Source organism: Anas platyrhynchos, chromosome 8, assembly GCF_047663525.1.
Source record: "Anas platyrhynchos isolate ZD024472 breed Pekin duck chromosome 8, IASCAAS_PekinDuck_T2T, whole genome shotgun sequence".
Taxonomy (NCBI): Eukaryota; Metazoa; Chordata; class Aves; order Anseriformes; family Anatidae; genus Anas; species Anas platyrhynchos.
The window spans coordinates 33,242,017-33,255,339 of NC_092594.1; the positions used below are offsets into that span (position 1 = coordinate 33,242,017).

The 13,323-nt window shown below is 39.6% G+C and overlaps 1 protein-coding gene across 3 annotated transcripts in view; it reads right to left on the minus strand.

The window, feature by feature from the left end:
• Positions 1 to 1,213: 1,213 nt before the first annotated feature.
• RAB3B (RAB3B, member RAS oncogene family) overlaps positions 1,214 to 13,323 on the minus strand; it is a 55,842-nt gene continuing 43,732 nt past the window's right edge. For all 3 annotated transcript variants that reach the window (XM_027463415.3, XM_027463414.3, XM_038183190.2), the window contains 3 exons: positions 12,952 to 13,070; positions 5,227 to 5,351; positions 1,214 to 3,437 (listed from right to left, as the gene is read on the minus strand). In XM_027463415.3, coding sequence (XP_027319216.1) covers positions 3,250 to 3,437; positions 5,227 to 5,351; positions 12,952 to 13,070 — 432 coding nt within the window. In that variant the 3' untranslated portion in view covers positions 1,214 to 3,249. The remainder of the gene's footprint in view (positions 3,438 to 5,226; positions 5,352 to 12,951; positions 13,071 to 13,323) is intronic.

The following is a 13,323-nucleotide window of genomic DNA, read 5'->3' on the forward strand; positions in this document are numbered from 1 at the left end:
AGCGCCTTGCTTCTCCGCTAGGTGGAAGCCAAGACCACGTCTCACCTGCAGCCTCCTTTTCTCAGCTTTTCTGACAGAAATGTGCTCTGAGTGCTCTAGGCGATGGTACCAGCAATAGAGAAGCTTGTAGAGAGCAGTCCGTCCGAACGTCCGTCCTTCCTTTCTTCCTTCGTTTCTTTCTTCCTTAAATCTTGTAACCATACCGTCTTTATCTTAACTAGGGCACTGCTAGTCAAGTGGAAGGCAGTCAAATAAAAGAATGCATCAAACATTTCAGGTTTGTCTTCTGTGGAAGCAAGTCAGTTATTTCCCTCGCCTTGACACATCTCACTTTTTGCCATTATCTTTTATAAGTTGACACAAACAGCAATTATTATTGACTCTGATAACTCTGAAGTCAGCTGGATGCCATTAAGACAAAAGGCTTTCTCTCCATTTGTCACTTTTATTGCAAATGCAAGATGAGGAGATCCATCTCTCTATGAATATGTTGTGTGCCAAGCTTGCCTGTGATTGATTCTTGATCTGAAATAAGCTCTTCAGTGTTGCTGCATGAAATGCAAGGTTTCTCCATGTGTGCCATACTGGGAAGGACAGAATTCATAACCATTTTCTTCACTACTCCTTTGGACAATTCCGACATGTAGTTACTTGCTGGGTTGTGCTGTAAAAAACAATTCTGCCTAGCCTAACAATTCCTAGCTCGAAGGGCCTGGAACACAGTTGTATTCTTCTTAGAAAGAGACATCTAATTTTATTGGAACATGATGAAACAATTATTTATTGGGTAGAAAAGCAAGAATTGAAATTCAATTTCTGCTGAATCCATTTTCTTTCACCATCAAGTTACTGAGCTGAAAAATTCATTATTTTCCCTGATGTTCTCTCTTACACCTTCACAGCTCAAAATCATCACTCTCTGCTGTGGAAGTTTTTATTTCTTTTTCTGACTATAGAAGTTACACTAAATCCTGCTTCTGCTGTAACTAAAACACTGCACTGCACATTTATTGGCCAAATAACCCTTGTCTTCACTGTTCTAAATCTGTGTAGTGATTCTTGGCTACTAGGCTCCAGGATCATCAGGCTGTCAAAAAACGGTGTTATATAGCTTGATCTACTTTAAGAGCATTATGAGACATCTTCGTTATATACACAGAAGGTTGGCTGGTATCAGTAATGCAGCTCATAGAAGCTCTCTGGCCACACCTGATGATGACATTTCTCTTTATTTTGCAGTTTCAGGAGTTTAGGTACAATAATCACAGTCCTTGCACTGCACAAATCGCATTTTCAGTACTAGATCATACATACCCAAAATGTCACAGTAGAGATTTCTGAAAGCAAACAAATACAAACAAACTCTGTTGCAAAGGGATCAAGCCTTGAGCACAATGAGCTCAAACTACATCAATGTAGTTATATTTTTCTCCAGAATACCGTGCTTTTTTTTTCTTAGAACTATTATGCTTTGAGACATGACAGAACAAAATTACAAAAGCATTCACTAGTGCAATGATCCAGCAAATCACAGTGCAGTGGGCAGATACTGGACTCCAGTTTCTAACAGAAATTCTCCTTGGTCAGAGGAGTCCATAGGCCTAAGGTAAAGCCATACAACTTTTCATAGTTTTCACCCTTAAGACAGCAAATCTTTCTATATCCACCTAATTTACACTCAGAGATGCAATTTGCAGTCACTGTTTGGAGCTGGGATGGGCAAATGACTGCATGATCATGAACAAAGGCATACACTCTACACAATTTCACAGATTTGCAAAAGCAGTTCCTCCATATATTTCAGAGAAATGCAAGCTCTGCATGTGGGTAGTACACATATACAGAGTTCTACACACATACATAGACGACTATAATTTTAGAGATGTCGGAAGTATGAGAATATTTTAGCTGTTGAATATTTAAAAAAATGTGCATCCCTTCAGAGAACAAAATCATGGAACAAAATGTCTGTAGCATAACTGATAGGATATCTTTAACATTTTTCTTTTGTAGTTTAAGTTACATTAATCACATCTTTCCCTCCCTACACACACACACATTTTTTTTTAAAAATTGGTACCTTGTGGTTGAATCTGAAACCTGAAAATCTATGCTCACACATGCACCCATCTAGTACAAATTAAAAACAGAAATCAACAAAATGCAAAAACAAAATCTAATAATATTGGCAACAAGATTTTTTCTCCTGATATTTTTCTGAGATACTGCTGTTCTAAGTCTTACTTGTCAGAATGTCTCCAACCAAGCATGCAGCAGCCACATCCTCCTCCCTTCATCCTGCAAAGTATCTGACATCGAGCAGCTGCTTGGAGTAGATCCAAACCTAGACAGGTAACAGGGAAAAAACTGCAGGAGAGTCAGCTCTTGTGGCTCAAATGCTTCTGTACAGCAAGGTGCTGACCAGTGACACCAGCAGCGCCTCAATAGCGGTTACCTGAGACTGAGGAGAAGGCTGCAGGACAAACCAGCCCCCAGAAGGGCTCTCAGTCCTTCACCCAACACCAGCTAAGAGCACAGGGCAGGGCAGGTATGGCTGCAAGGACTTTTCCTTCCCTGCTTGTCAGCTTCAATTCCTCCATGTCATATTCCTCCATTTAGAGGCTTGGCACAAACTGCGACAACCCTCATGCTCTTGGCACTCTGAAGGACCTTGAACCATCAGATGGAAATACATGGTGTTCTGCTCCATCATACAGAAAAACACGAGGTCCATATCTAGAGGAGACCAGCCATGACTCCAAAAATATCTGGGGATAGCTTGTTGTTGTTTTTAATAATGTAAACAATAAAAAATATAAAAATAAAAAACAATGATTTCTTGCCTTATAAGAGAAGATGGTTTTGTCCCTGTTTTCTTTTAGACTTTTTCCCTCCTTTTAGGTTTCCTGCTGTGTTGACAAAATTCTTTCTGCCATAGTAGACTTTATCATTAAAAATGCAACATTCTCTGTGGAAATGACATTTGCAACATTATACAATTCTTTTTCTTCAGCGTAACTCATACATTAACAGTAGGTGCACTTACGATATTTATTCTTTTTTTTTTTTTTTTTTTTTAAATTATCGGATGAGGAAATACATATTAAACACTCCAGCACATTAAACAAACATACCAGTTTCCTACAACAGAGACTTCTGCCTTTGGATTACATGATAATGCACCATCACAAATGAAAAGAGAAAATTTAGTCAGGAAAGGAGAAGGACATTTCTCAGCAAGAAAGGTCACTAACACGAGCAGTTCTGCTGCGAAGGAGGTGGGTTGTCTGTGAGCCGCACATTCCTTCCAGAAGTGCCCCTGGAAGAGTCTGATTCTATACTCTCCGACATCTTTTCACAGATTATATCCACGAGACGCTCAAACACCTGCCTTACGTTGATGTTTTCTTTGGCACTAGCTTCAAAATAGTCAAAACCTGTGAGAAAAAAATGCAAAAAAAAAAAAAATCAAGACACTGATGTTAGGGACATGACTTTTAAAATACTAACCATTTTTTTCAGAATTCATCTTAAGAAAACAAGATATTAGACAATCGTATGTCTCTGTTGACTCTCACAGTCTCAGAATACTGAGCAGAAGTACTTCTAAGTAGTCAAGCATCTATAAAGGTTAGAGGTGTAAATGGATCCTTACCAGAGTACTGGTAAACACTTCTGCAGACAACATGGATTTGAATAAAGCCAGGACAAGGGAGTCGAATTCTCTCATTCCCATCCGAGAAGTGGGCTGCAGCTGCATGATAACCTGCAACTAAATGGTGCTTTGGTCCTGTTTTCTCCTGTTCTTTGTCAGTTTAAGTGCAAAGCTCTTCAGTGTGCTCAGTGCCCGTACAGCACACATCCTGACACCCGTTCTGACAAGGGCTGTTCAGTGCTGCTGGATTAAAATTCATGTTGTGCGTCTCCAGTAGAGTAATATCAGCAGCCAGCAGACAGCTCCTAACCGCAGCAATGAGCACAGACTCCCAAATGCTGACTCTTTCTGATTAAAAGAACTACAGCAAGGCTGGAGTCACACAGAGGTAGGGATGGCATGGAGGCAGCCATTCCTGCTGACACCCAGAGCTCCTGGCTTCAGCCAGGAGCACCATGCTGAACTGCAAAACGTTACCTGTGCTGTTTCAGGCCACACACTTCTTTGTCTTTCTAACCACAAGGGTCTCAAAGACCAACCATAACTTACAATGGCTATTGCTTCTGTTTACCAGGCTATTATACCACCAACAGCAAAAGTACAAACATCACACTGTTTGTTTTGGTGTAAGAGACATTCTGTCTTTTGGGGGCATTTTCCATTGCATCAATTTCCTCGATTCTGTCACAAATTAAGGGAAAGAAAAGTCGTCTTAGCTGATTACCACTGCTGGTAACCTGAGTCATCTTGCGTGAGATGCAAGTAGGTATCCACTTTTTAAAAATCATGGGATAACAGGTGAAGCGATGGTGGAAACGTTTGCTTCGTTAGTAATAAGTAGGGAGAGCTCTCAAGTAACAGACAAGGGTTCTGCCTGCCCCACTTGCCATCTCCAAGGATGATTAAGGATGTATGGAACAGGCAAAAGAAATGAGGCAACAAAACAATGGTATTTGTCAGCCCAACACTGTTTTAGCTTTTGCTGTGCCTGAAGCTGTTTTGATTTAATTCACATTCAGGCCAATAAATTTTTTAATCTGATTGGAAAATGATTTCAATGACATTAATGCCACTACACAAGTTTAGAGACAAACGCTAAAGGATAACCTTTATGTGAATCATTATGATGAAAGCTAACAGCTTAAGCAGTCAATAGGCAATTAAAGAGATTCCTCCTACCTGATACACAAAGCAGTTTCAGATAATGCTGAACAGTTATCACATTTAATATACAGAAATGCTGCCTGTTAAAACCAGGTATATTTTCCTGTCCTTTTTTCTTTCAGCTGAGCAAATGAAAGCTGTTCTCTCCAGATAAACTTCATCTTCCTCATACCCTTACATATTAGCGTTAGAGATACAGCCACCCTACAAGAAGGTATTATTCAGCACTAAACAAGTAAAATACTTAGCTAGAATATATTAATCATCTTTGAGCTAGAATATATTAACCACTTTATGTCACTATTAAAGCGTTACTGATGGAAGGACTTTTTTATTGTACTAATCAAAAGGAACACAGCATGAAGAATTGGAAAAGAAAAAATAAATAGAAGAGCTATGACACGTACCTAGCTGATCAGCCAGATGCTTCCCCTTCTCCAGAGGAACAATCCTTTCATCCTCCATGTCGCATTTGTTTCCAACAAGAATCACTTGTGCATTGTCCCAAGAGTAAGTCTTGATTTGCGTGGCCCTACAGCAGGACAAGAAAGATTGTTTCCTTCCATCAGCATGGCAAAAAACAATCATATTTCAAGTATGAAAATAAATGCCGTTAAATAAAATATCCATATTCAAAGACTGTAAGCTGGAAGACAAATGGCTAAGCTTACACATAAAGCAAGGATTCATCCAATGTAATCTACAGCACCATTTAATTTTATTATTCCTTAACTTTGTGTGACAATAACGTTCCTTATGAATTTGTAAGTGCTTTGCAGATCTTGAGATTCAGACAAAAAATTAGTGGAATAATTTTTGAAGTCAGGGGGGAAGGGGGGAGCATTCTAAAACACATTCTACTTCAGCTACAATCTGTTTGTACTAGTTCTACAACCCCTTGTAAAACATGAAAATAATTCATAACGAGAAAAAATATCTGATTTTCTGCAGAGTTTTGGTAACACCTTAAGAAATTGTATTTTGAGAGTCAAACGTAGACGAAAGCATCAAGTCATCTTTGCTTGAACAGGAAACTGTCATGGAGACAGAAAGGTGCATAGAAACACGGCAACAAATGCTAAAGAGAAACAGAAATTTATCAAATTGGGAAGATGCAGGCTCAAGGTAAGGCTTTGCGAGCTAATATTTGAACCCAGCTGGATTAAGTGACACCTAATGCAAGAAACAGCAGCTGCAGTGACAGACAGCATGTATCTGACAAATGCCAACATCAATGACAAAGGGATCAAGTACACGGGAATTGAAGCAGGAGCACTGAGATGAACTTGCAGCCTCTGAAGCTCTCTGGGGCTCAGTGTGCTGAAAAAGGAGCGGAGCTGGCTGCAGACCTCAGGGGTCTGACCTTACACTTAGCCTCTTTATAGTTTTTCTTTGACAAAAGAGGAGTTAAATACACACACGGTGCCACAGAGCGAGCAGTGAAACAGTGTTAACACAGTAGGATGTTTTCATCCATTTTTCAGGCTGGCCCAACCTATTTTATCTTCACCAAGTCAGCTCTGTCTTTGAAGTCTCCCTCCTTCCCAAAGGTAATTAGGCTGTTCTGCCAGAAGAGATGGACGCCTTCCTCTTCCACCCCTCCTCCAAACACAGGTCCAGGCCCTACTCACTTTCCATTCCTTGTCCCTGCTCACTGCTCACCACTCCTCTCTGTACAGGGCCGTCATTGTTTCGGGCAAATCTACCATTTCCCAGGAAGCCAGAAAACCCCTCAGAGTTTAACTTCTGTTTAGTTTGCTTGAACTCCCCAAACAATAAAGGCACTTGATTCCTTCGCTTTTCAATTAGCGGCAGCCTCCAGCTCTGATGTACTAATGATAAATTTTAATTAGTTTTCAGTTGCTTGCTTGCCTTTGCCATGGAAGCAGACGGTCACACTGCTCCACAGATATCTGTGAAAAAGGGGTCATATCCCTGTACAACTTGCCTTTAAGCAGCAGCCTACTCAGTTTGCACTGGAAAACACAAACCCAGACCAAGCATACTGCACAAGCCCAGGCCTAAAACGCACCTTGCAAAAATGAACAAGGACTTTGTGAAACTTAAATTCTTCTTACTGTCCTGGGAACTGTCTACTGTCCCCATGTAGACAAGTCCTGTGAGAGCTACATAATGAGTTAATATGGTATTCTGGGGTTTCTCAAGGCTCATCACAGAAGGAAATGACTTCAGAAATCAGCCAAAAGCCCAGGAAGATGATATCTTCCCACTCTCATTCTGTAAACAATAGAGTGAATGGAAGTCTATGTTCCGTTTAAAGCACCTACAGCCAGGCTCTTCTGACTCCCATTTCTCTCTCTGGTTTGGATTCAGCCTTTCAGGGGGGTCACACGAAGACTTGCTGCAAAATCTTAGATATCTAAATGGAATTACTTCGAATGTGAAAAAGAGGAGACAAACATGTAGGATCTCCCACTGAATCTTGTTCTTCTTGTTTTGTACAAGTTAGTGAAAATCCTCGCTCAGAACACTGCCGTTTACAGTTATTGTAAATAAATAAATAAATAAATAAATAATAATAATAATAATAATAATAAAGCTTTACTTACAAAGAAGAATGTCTAAAAAATCCTGATCCTTCTCCAAAAAGTGAACAAATTTCTAGGAGCTTTAGGAAAATAAAGCCAAAAAAAATGGCTTGTGCAATTGAGATGGTTCAACAAATATCATAGCAGTCCTGCACGTACACTAGAAAAAATATGTGACAATAATAATGTCATGCCTTATTTGTGCTGAATTCCCCAAATTAATGATAAAGCATGTTTTTTACAATTCATGCTTAGAAGAAAAATAGCCTCAGGTTCACAGTTACATGGATATATCAAAAATCTAATTTGGAGATCAGCCTTAAGGATAAATAAAGCTAGTGTTTTGTGAACCCACCTGTTGCTTAAATCTAAGTCAAATTTAACCTATTTTTCCCTTCCCTTCTGTGAAATTGTCTAGATTATCCAAAGCTGTTCCCACAATGTTTTCTATTTACTTCACAGTAGCAAATTCTGAATATATTCTACTTTCTGTACGGTTTCAAATGATGTATAATACACTGATTTATCTACACAAAACTATCAAGGCAGCATCAAATAATAACTGTCTAACAAATCTAGAAACTGAAAGCCATAAAAGTTCATTTTAACCTTTTCACTTGCCCTACAGGAAAGACATCTGATTCATGAGAATGAATTGAAGACTTTGTGTTCGTGTACCACATCAAGAGCTTATCTAAACACCTAAGATATAAGTATGATCCTCCTTATTTAAGGGATAGAATATCTTTATTTTGTTCAGATGAAGTATTTCTAGAGTGACAAAAAGCAAACTAGAATCTTCTTTAGGATGTCCACTCATAAGATGGGCATAGTAAAGACCACCCAAGGAAGAAATCCTATGGCAGACTATTTCATTTGTGGACAGGGCAGGAGGCTGTTAAAACAGTCACTGCCAAGGAGCCAGAGATAAGAGGTAAAGTCCACCACACACACATGGTGTAAGTTTTAGAGAGGATGTTAGAGCTTCATAAAAAAGCTTGGAGAAAAATTAGGCTAGCAAACACAATCTACTAGGGAGGATATGAGCTCTAAGACACTAGAGAGGACTACATGAGAAAATACCTCTCTCTGGTTGAGAGCTGACTTTGCACAAATCTGCCTCCCCACAACTTCAGTGTAGTGATGAAGATGGATTGTGAGATCTCTGCACACCCCTGGGAGCTAAACAAAAGTTTGCCATGGGAGAGAGCTTACTTGGAGCACTAGGTCTCTGGTTCAGCTGTTTTTTCATACTTTTGGCTTGCTTTCTGTAGGGAACTCTGCAAGAAGAGATGGTATAAGAGAAAGCAGTGAGATGGGCTGAGACTCACGTTGACAGCCTGCTTACACAGCAGCTTAAAAAAACTGATGCAGTAGGCAGGGCACCAGCAAGAAGGAACAAGCTTTAGACTGGGGAATGTCCTACTATAAAACACTTAAATGACTCCTGTGTACAACTGGAGGCATTACGATGTTTTGTGAATGAGTAAAGACCCAGGAATTATGTTCAGGTGAGAAATTCTTACCTGCCAATGAGAACGAACTAGGACGGACAGCAGCTAACTGTCAATGGAAGAGGCATCATTTCTATTTATTTGCTCCTCATTTTCTTGAGCTATGCTCCTAAACTTGATTGCATTCGCTTAATGAACCCAGTTCCATGATCACATGCCAGATGACTCACTCACATGCAGAAGTTTCAAAAATATTAATTTCCTTTTTATTTATTTGTAATAAATGTGTATTACAGTAAAATATCATAAAACTGTGCCTACACGCTAACTTGCCCCTAAATAGTTTGAAAATGCACTTAGTTAAATCTGTGTAAGACTACAGAAAGAAAACCCAAGAGAAGTTCACAAAAGACCTGTTAAAATATCTGTTCTATCTGAGAATATGCACTTTAAAAAAAATCCATTTCTACTTTCTACCCAATTTCCATGTAAATACAATTTTAATATATTAATTCCAACTTCTTTTTACATATCTGTCACACAGTCCATTAAATGTGCATGAATGTGGGCACCTCAGTTAAAATTATCCTTTTCTATATATTTTGTATTGAAAATATTTCAACATAAAGGTTCTTGAAATCGAAGCCCTTCCTACTTATAAAAGCTTAAATCCTTCTTCGTCATTTCCAAACGTATTCATCAATTTCACAGAAACAAATTATTTGAATTAGATGAAAGCATGTCACCTAATTTGAAAATACTTATCAGTTGTTAATTTGTAGTTTATTTTTAAATTTACAGAAAGACCTTTTCATTTTTTAAGGACATTCAGCAGGCTTCATTCTGTAGCTCACTACGCAGGTCTCATCAGTAGCTTATTCAGTTTGTGTTTTTTTATGCCAGAGGAACACTAAAATTCCATCCTCACATGCTATTTTAGAAATAACTGGGAAGATTAACAGGTTCCTCTTACTGGATTTAATTCACATTAACTGAATACTGCTGATTTATTCTCAGTATCTAGAAATGTCAGTCAATTTTCCACACCATATTGCATCTATCACAAAATGTTCAGCTTAACTGAATTCTTTATTTACTGTAGCTGGACACCAAAAAATGCATTACTAACCAGCCAAGAATATCAGGACATTTAAAAGGGAGAAAATATGTGTAGGATTGATTGCTGTAATCTTTTTTTTTCTGGAAATTTGCAGGATGTAAAAACACCTGGGATGAGTTTAGCTGATCGCTTTTGCCAAGATTATTGCTGATGTAATTCCAGGTCAATGCTCCATCCCTGTTACAGAGGTCCTCCTTCCTGCTGGGCCAGCAGGAAGGTGACACACCCAGGTGGGATGCAGGAGACAAGGCAGGGGCATGCTACTGATTTCACGTCCTCCGCAGCTTCCCAATTGCTGCTCCATCCTCTCACCAAGGAGAAGCACAGCAGGATTGCTAGGGCTGTTTTTATCATTAGGTGCACTGCTACCTCCTCACACTTGACCTGATGAGGGACTAGGCTCAAGGAGCTTGTTCCACTCCCGTAGCGGATACCTTCATTTTCCAGGGAGCGTACGGTTCCTGACTGAAGACTAGATACAGTGCAATAGTTTTTGTTTTGAAACAATATCACCCAGTGGAAAAAAAAAAATCCTGCATATTTGCTATCGATGTGCCAGGGACTGATACAGCAGCACCAGCAAAAGACAAAAGCTTTGGATTGCATTACTCATGCCTTCAGAAGTTTCAAAAACAGCTTTGCAGAGTGGGAAAAAAAAGTCTCGTGGCTGCACGGCCACTAGAGGACTCTGCTGGCACAGCTATGCTGGCTTGCTGCAGGTATTATTTCCACTCGTGTGGACAAGCTTCAAAGAAAGGAAATGGGCTACATGGGCTACTACATTGTCACCTGCCCCCACCACCACTTGGCCTCAAAATCTTAAAGCTAATAGTTGGAAAGATTCCTGACGAGCCAAGTGAAATTCAGCAGTGATGGTCCACCTCTATGCTTTGGTTGACAAGTTCCTCTTAGCACAGATACTCTGGGGCTGGAAGAGAGTCAAGTATGCAAAGCTGACCTTGGCACGTTCTTTGATGGAACAGATGTTAGACCATTTCAGTACAAAACTTCACCTGTGCAAACTTTAAAATATAACTTCATAGTAGTAGCTCATAGATGTAGATTTATTTTATTTTTTACCAAAAAACCATTTAACTGAAGTATTGAATAGATATAAAAAGACTGAGGTTTGTATGAGCTCTGCCCATCTCAAAGATCTGAAGAAACAACACCTTAACCTTCCATATCTAGACATACTTCAGAAACATGGAAAAGCAGATAGAAGAAAAACAATTTGAAAGTTAGTCACACAAGATAAAAATGGCTTAGCCTTGGATTTGATAAACAAAATTCCAAACCAAAATTCCCTACAAGTTGGCTGATTTTTAGACATGAGTAAAAGTCAATGACCTTGTGCTGTCTCTTACTCTACACTGTGAATTTATTTCCAAGGATGTGCAAAATCAGCTGCTTTTAAGAGCACTACTTACAAATTATATAAAATGTAGGGAAAAAAAAAAAAAAGAAAAGAAAAAAAAACACCTGAAAGGAACTTTTCTGAGATACAGGAAGTGTATTAATAACCTGCATTTGTACAACTCCGAGGAAACCTACATAATCAAGTCAGATACCTCCTTCCAAAAAATCTCCATGGACTACCCAATTCCCAAGCCCTTCAAGTTACTTGATTTGATAGCCGCAGTCCACCTTCTGCAACATGGTGTCGTGATACTGGAGATAAGGTGAAAGCAGAGACTACATCTTTAGATGTGATGTTCATGAGCAGCTGCTTGAGTGGACAGTGAGAACAAGTAGTGGGCAACCTCAGAAGAAGACCAAGTTATTAGAAACAACAAACCATGTTGTTTTGGCTTTTGAGTTACAGCCTAGTTTAGGAGATACAGGAGAAGTGTTTGACAAAAAGCCAGACTGAGCTGGGTGCTAACAACCAGTGCCAGGTAAGGAAATTTTAAGTCACCCACCTGCTACCATCACATTCTCCAGGGGGTCACTGAGATCACTGCAAATCAATCTGTCAGACTTAGGAGATTCCATTACCCTCTGCACTGCCTTTCTGGCATGCTGGCCATGCCTATCTGCAGTATAAAGCAACAGGTAACAAGCAGGAATGACTGCAAGATACTTGAAGTCTCCAAGTCTTCCCTGTCAACACGATAGTCATAATGAGAATTGATGTCCCAATGTCAGAGAGTGTTCAGTGCCATTACAGAAAAGTAGAGACATAATCTGGTTTCTTTGACAGTTCTTTATAGCAGGGACGCCCACACCCTATTGCCCAGCTCTGAACAGACTCCAGCTGTGGGCCTGTATGAAGGAACTCCCATTTCCTATGACCTAGAGTCCCTCTGAGAGGATGCCATGGAAAAAAATCAGTTCCAGCAACAGCGTCCAGCCTCCCACTTATTTGTGCTGTGCCTACAGCTGCTACCTTGCAGCAGCAGCTCCGGTGTTTTCATGCTGAGCATCGCACTGGTGAGAGAACACCTCCCATCAGCTACCACCATGGGAGCCGCAAGCATTGCCTTGGCTCTTCTGGGAAGATCTCTATTCTTCCTGCTCTGTATATGTATTTGTCCGGAACGAAGAAGGTCTGGGCCACAGCTCCAAAATCAAATTGCAGCGTGGAGTAAGACAGGGCATTTCTTCCCAAGGAAGACGACAAGTGGAGGGGAGACTCCAGGTTGGGAAGGAAAAGCACACAAAAGAAACTGGGGAATTCACACCTGGGTACCAATGCAGCTTTGAAATCTGCTATAAAATTTTTCAAGTGACTGATTCAGTGCTTTCTTTTTTCACTCTGGCTTGTTGTAACCAAAAAGTCCAGAAAGCATTTTCTGGTGTTTCTGCTTTTGTACTAAATTCAGTGGAGCCAGAAGAGCTTACATGTATAACAGCCGAGAATCTACATCACAGGTTAGCCGTAGGTGAAGAAAGAATATGGTGTTGTAAAGCAATGTGAAGGGTGGAAGGCGGATGTTCTCAACAAACAATTGTGAAGAGAGAATTACACAAAACAAGCAAACTTAACAACGATAACTTATTTCATACCAGTCTTGCACTGCATTGAAAGAGTCTTCACTGGTGATATCATACATGAGGATGAAGCCCATAGCTCCTCGGTAGTAGGCTGTAGTGATGGTCCTGTATCTTTCTTGTCCAGCTGTATCCTGGAACAAAAAGGAATATTTAAGCTTTAAGACTCAGATTCTCAGAAACTGGACTTGTAGTTAGGTCCTATATTTAAAATAAGGCAATTCCTTTTTATTATTGTACATATTAAAGTTATCATTTGTTCTCACTGAAATGAGCTCTACTTAAATCTTAGCATTAATTGGGCTTTTGCATCAATGATGATCTCTTAAATGTGTTTTGACACTTGTATTATTAAAAAAAAAAAACAAAGATGTCAACCTCTTAATT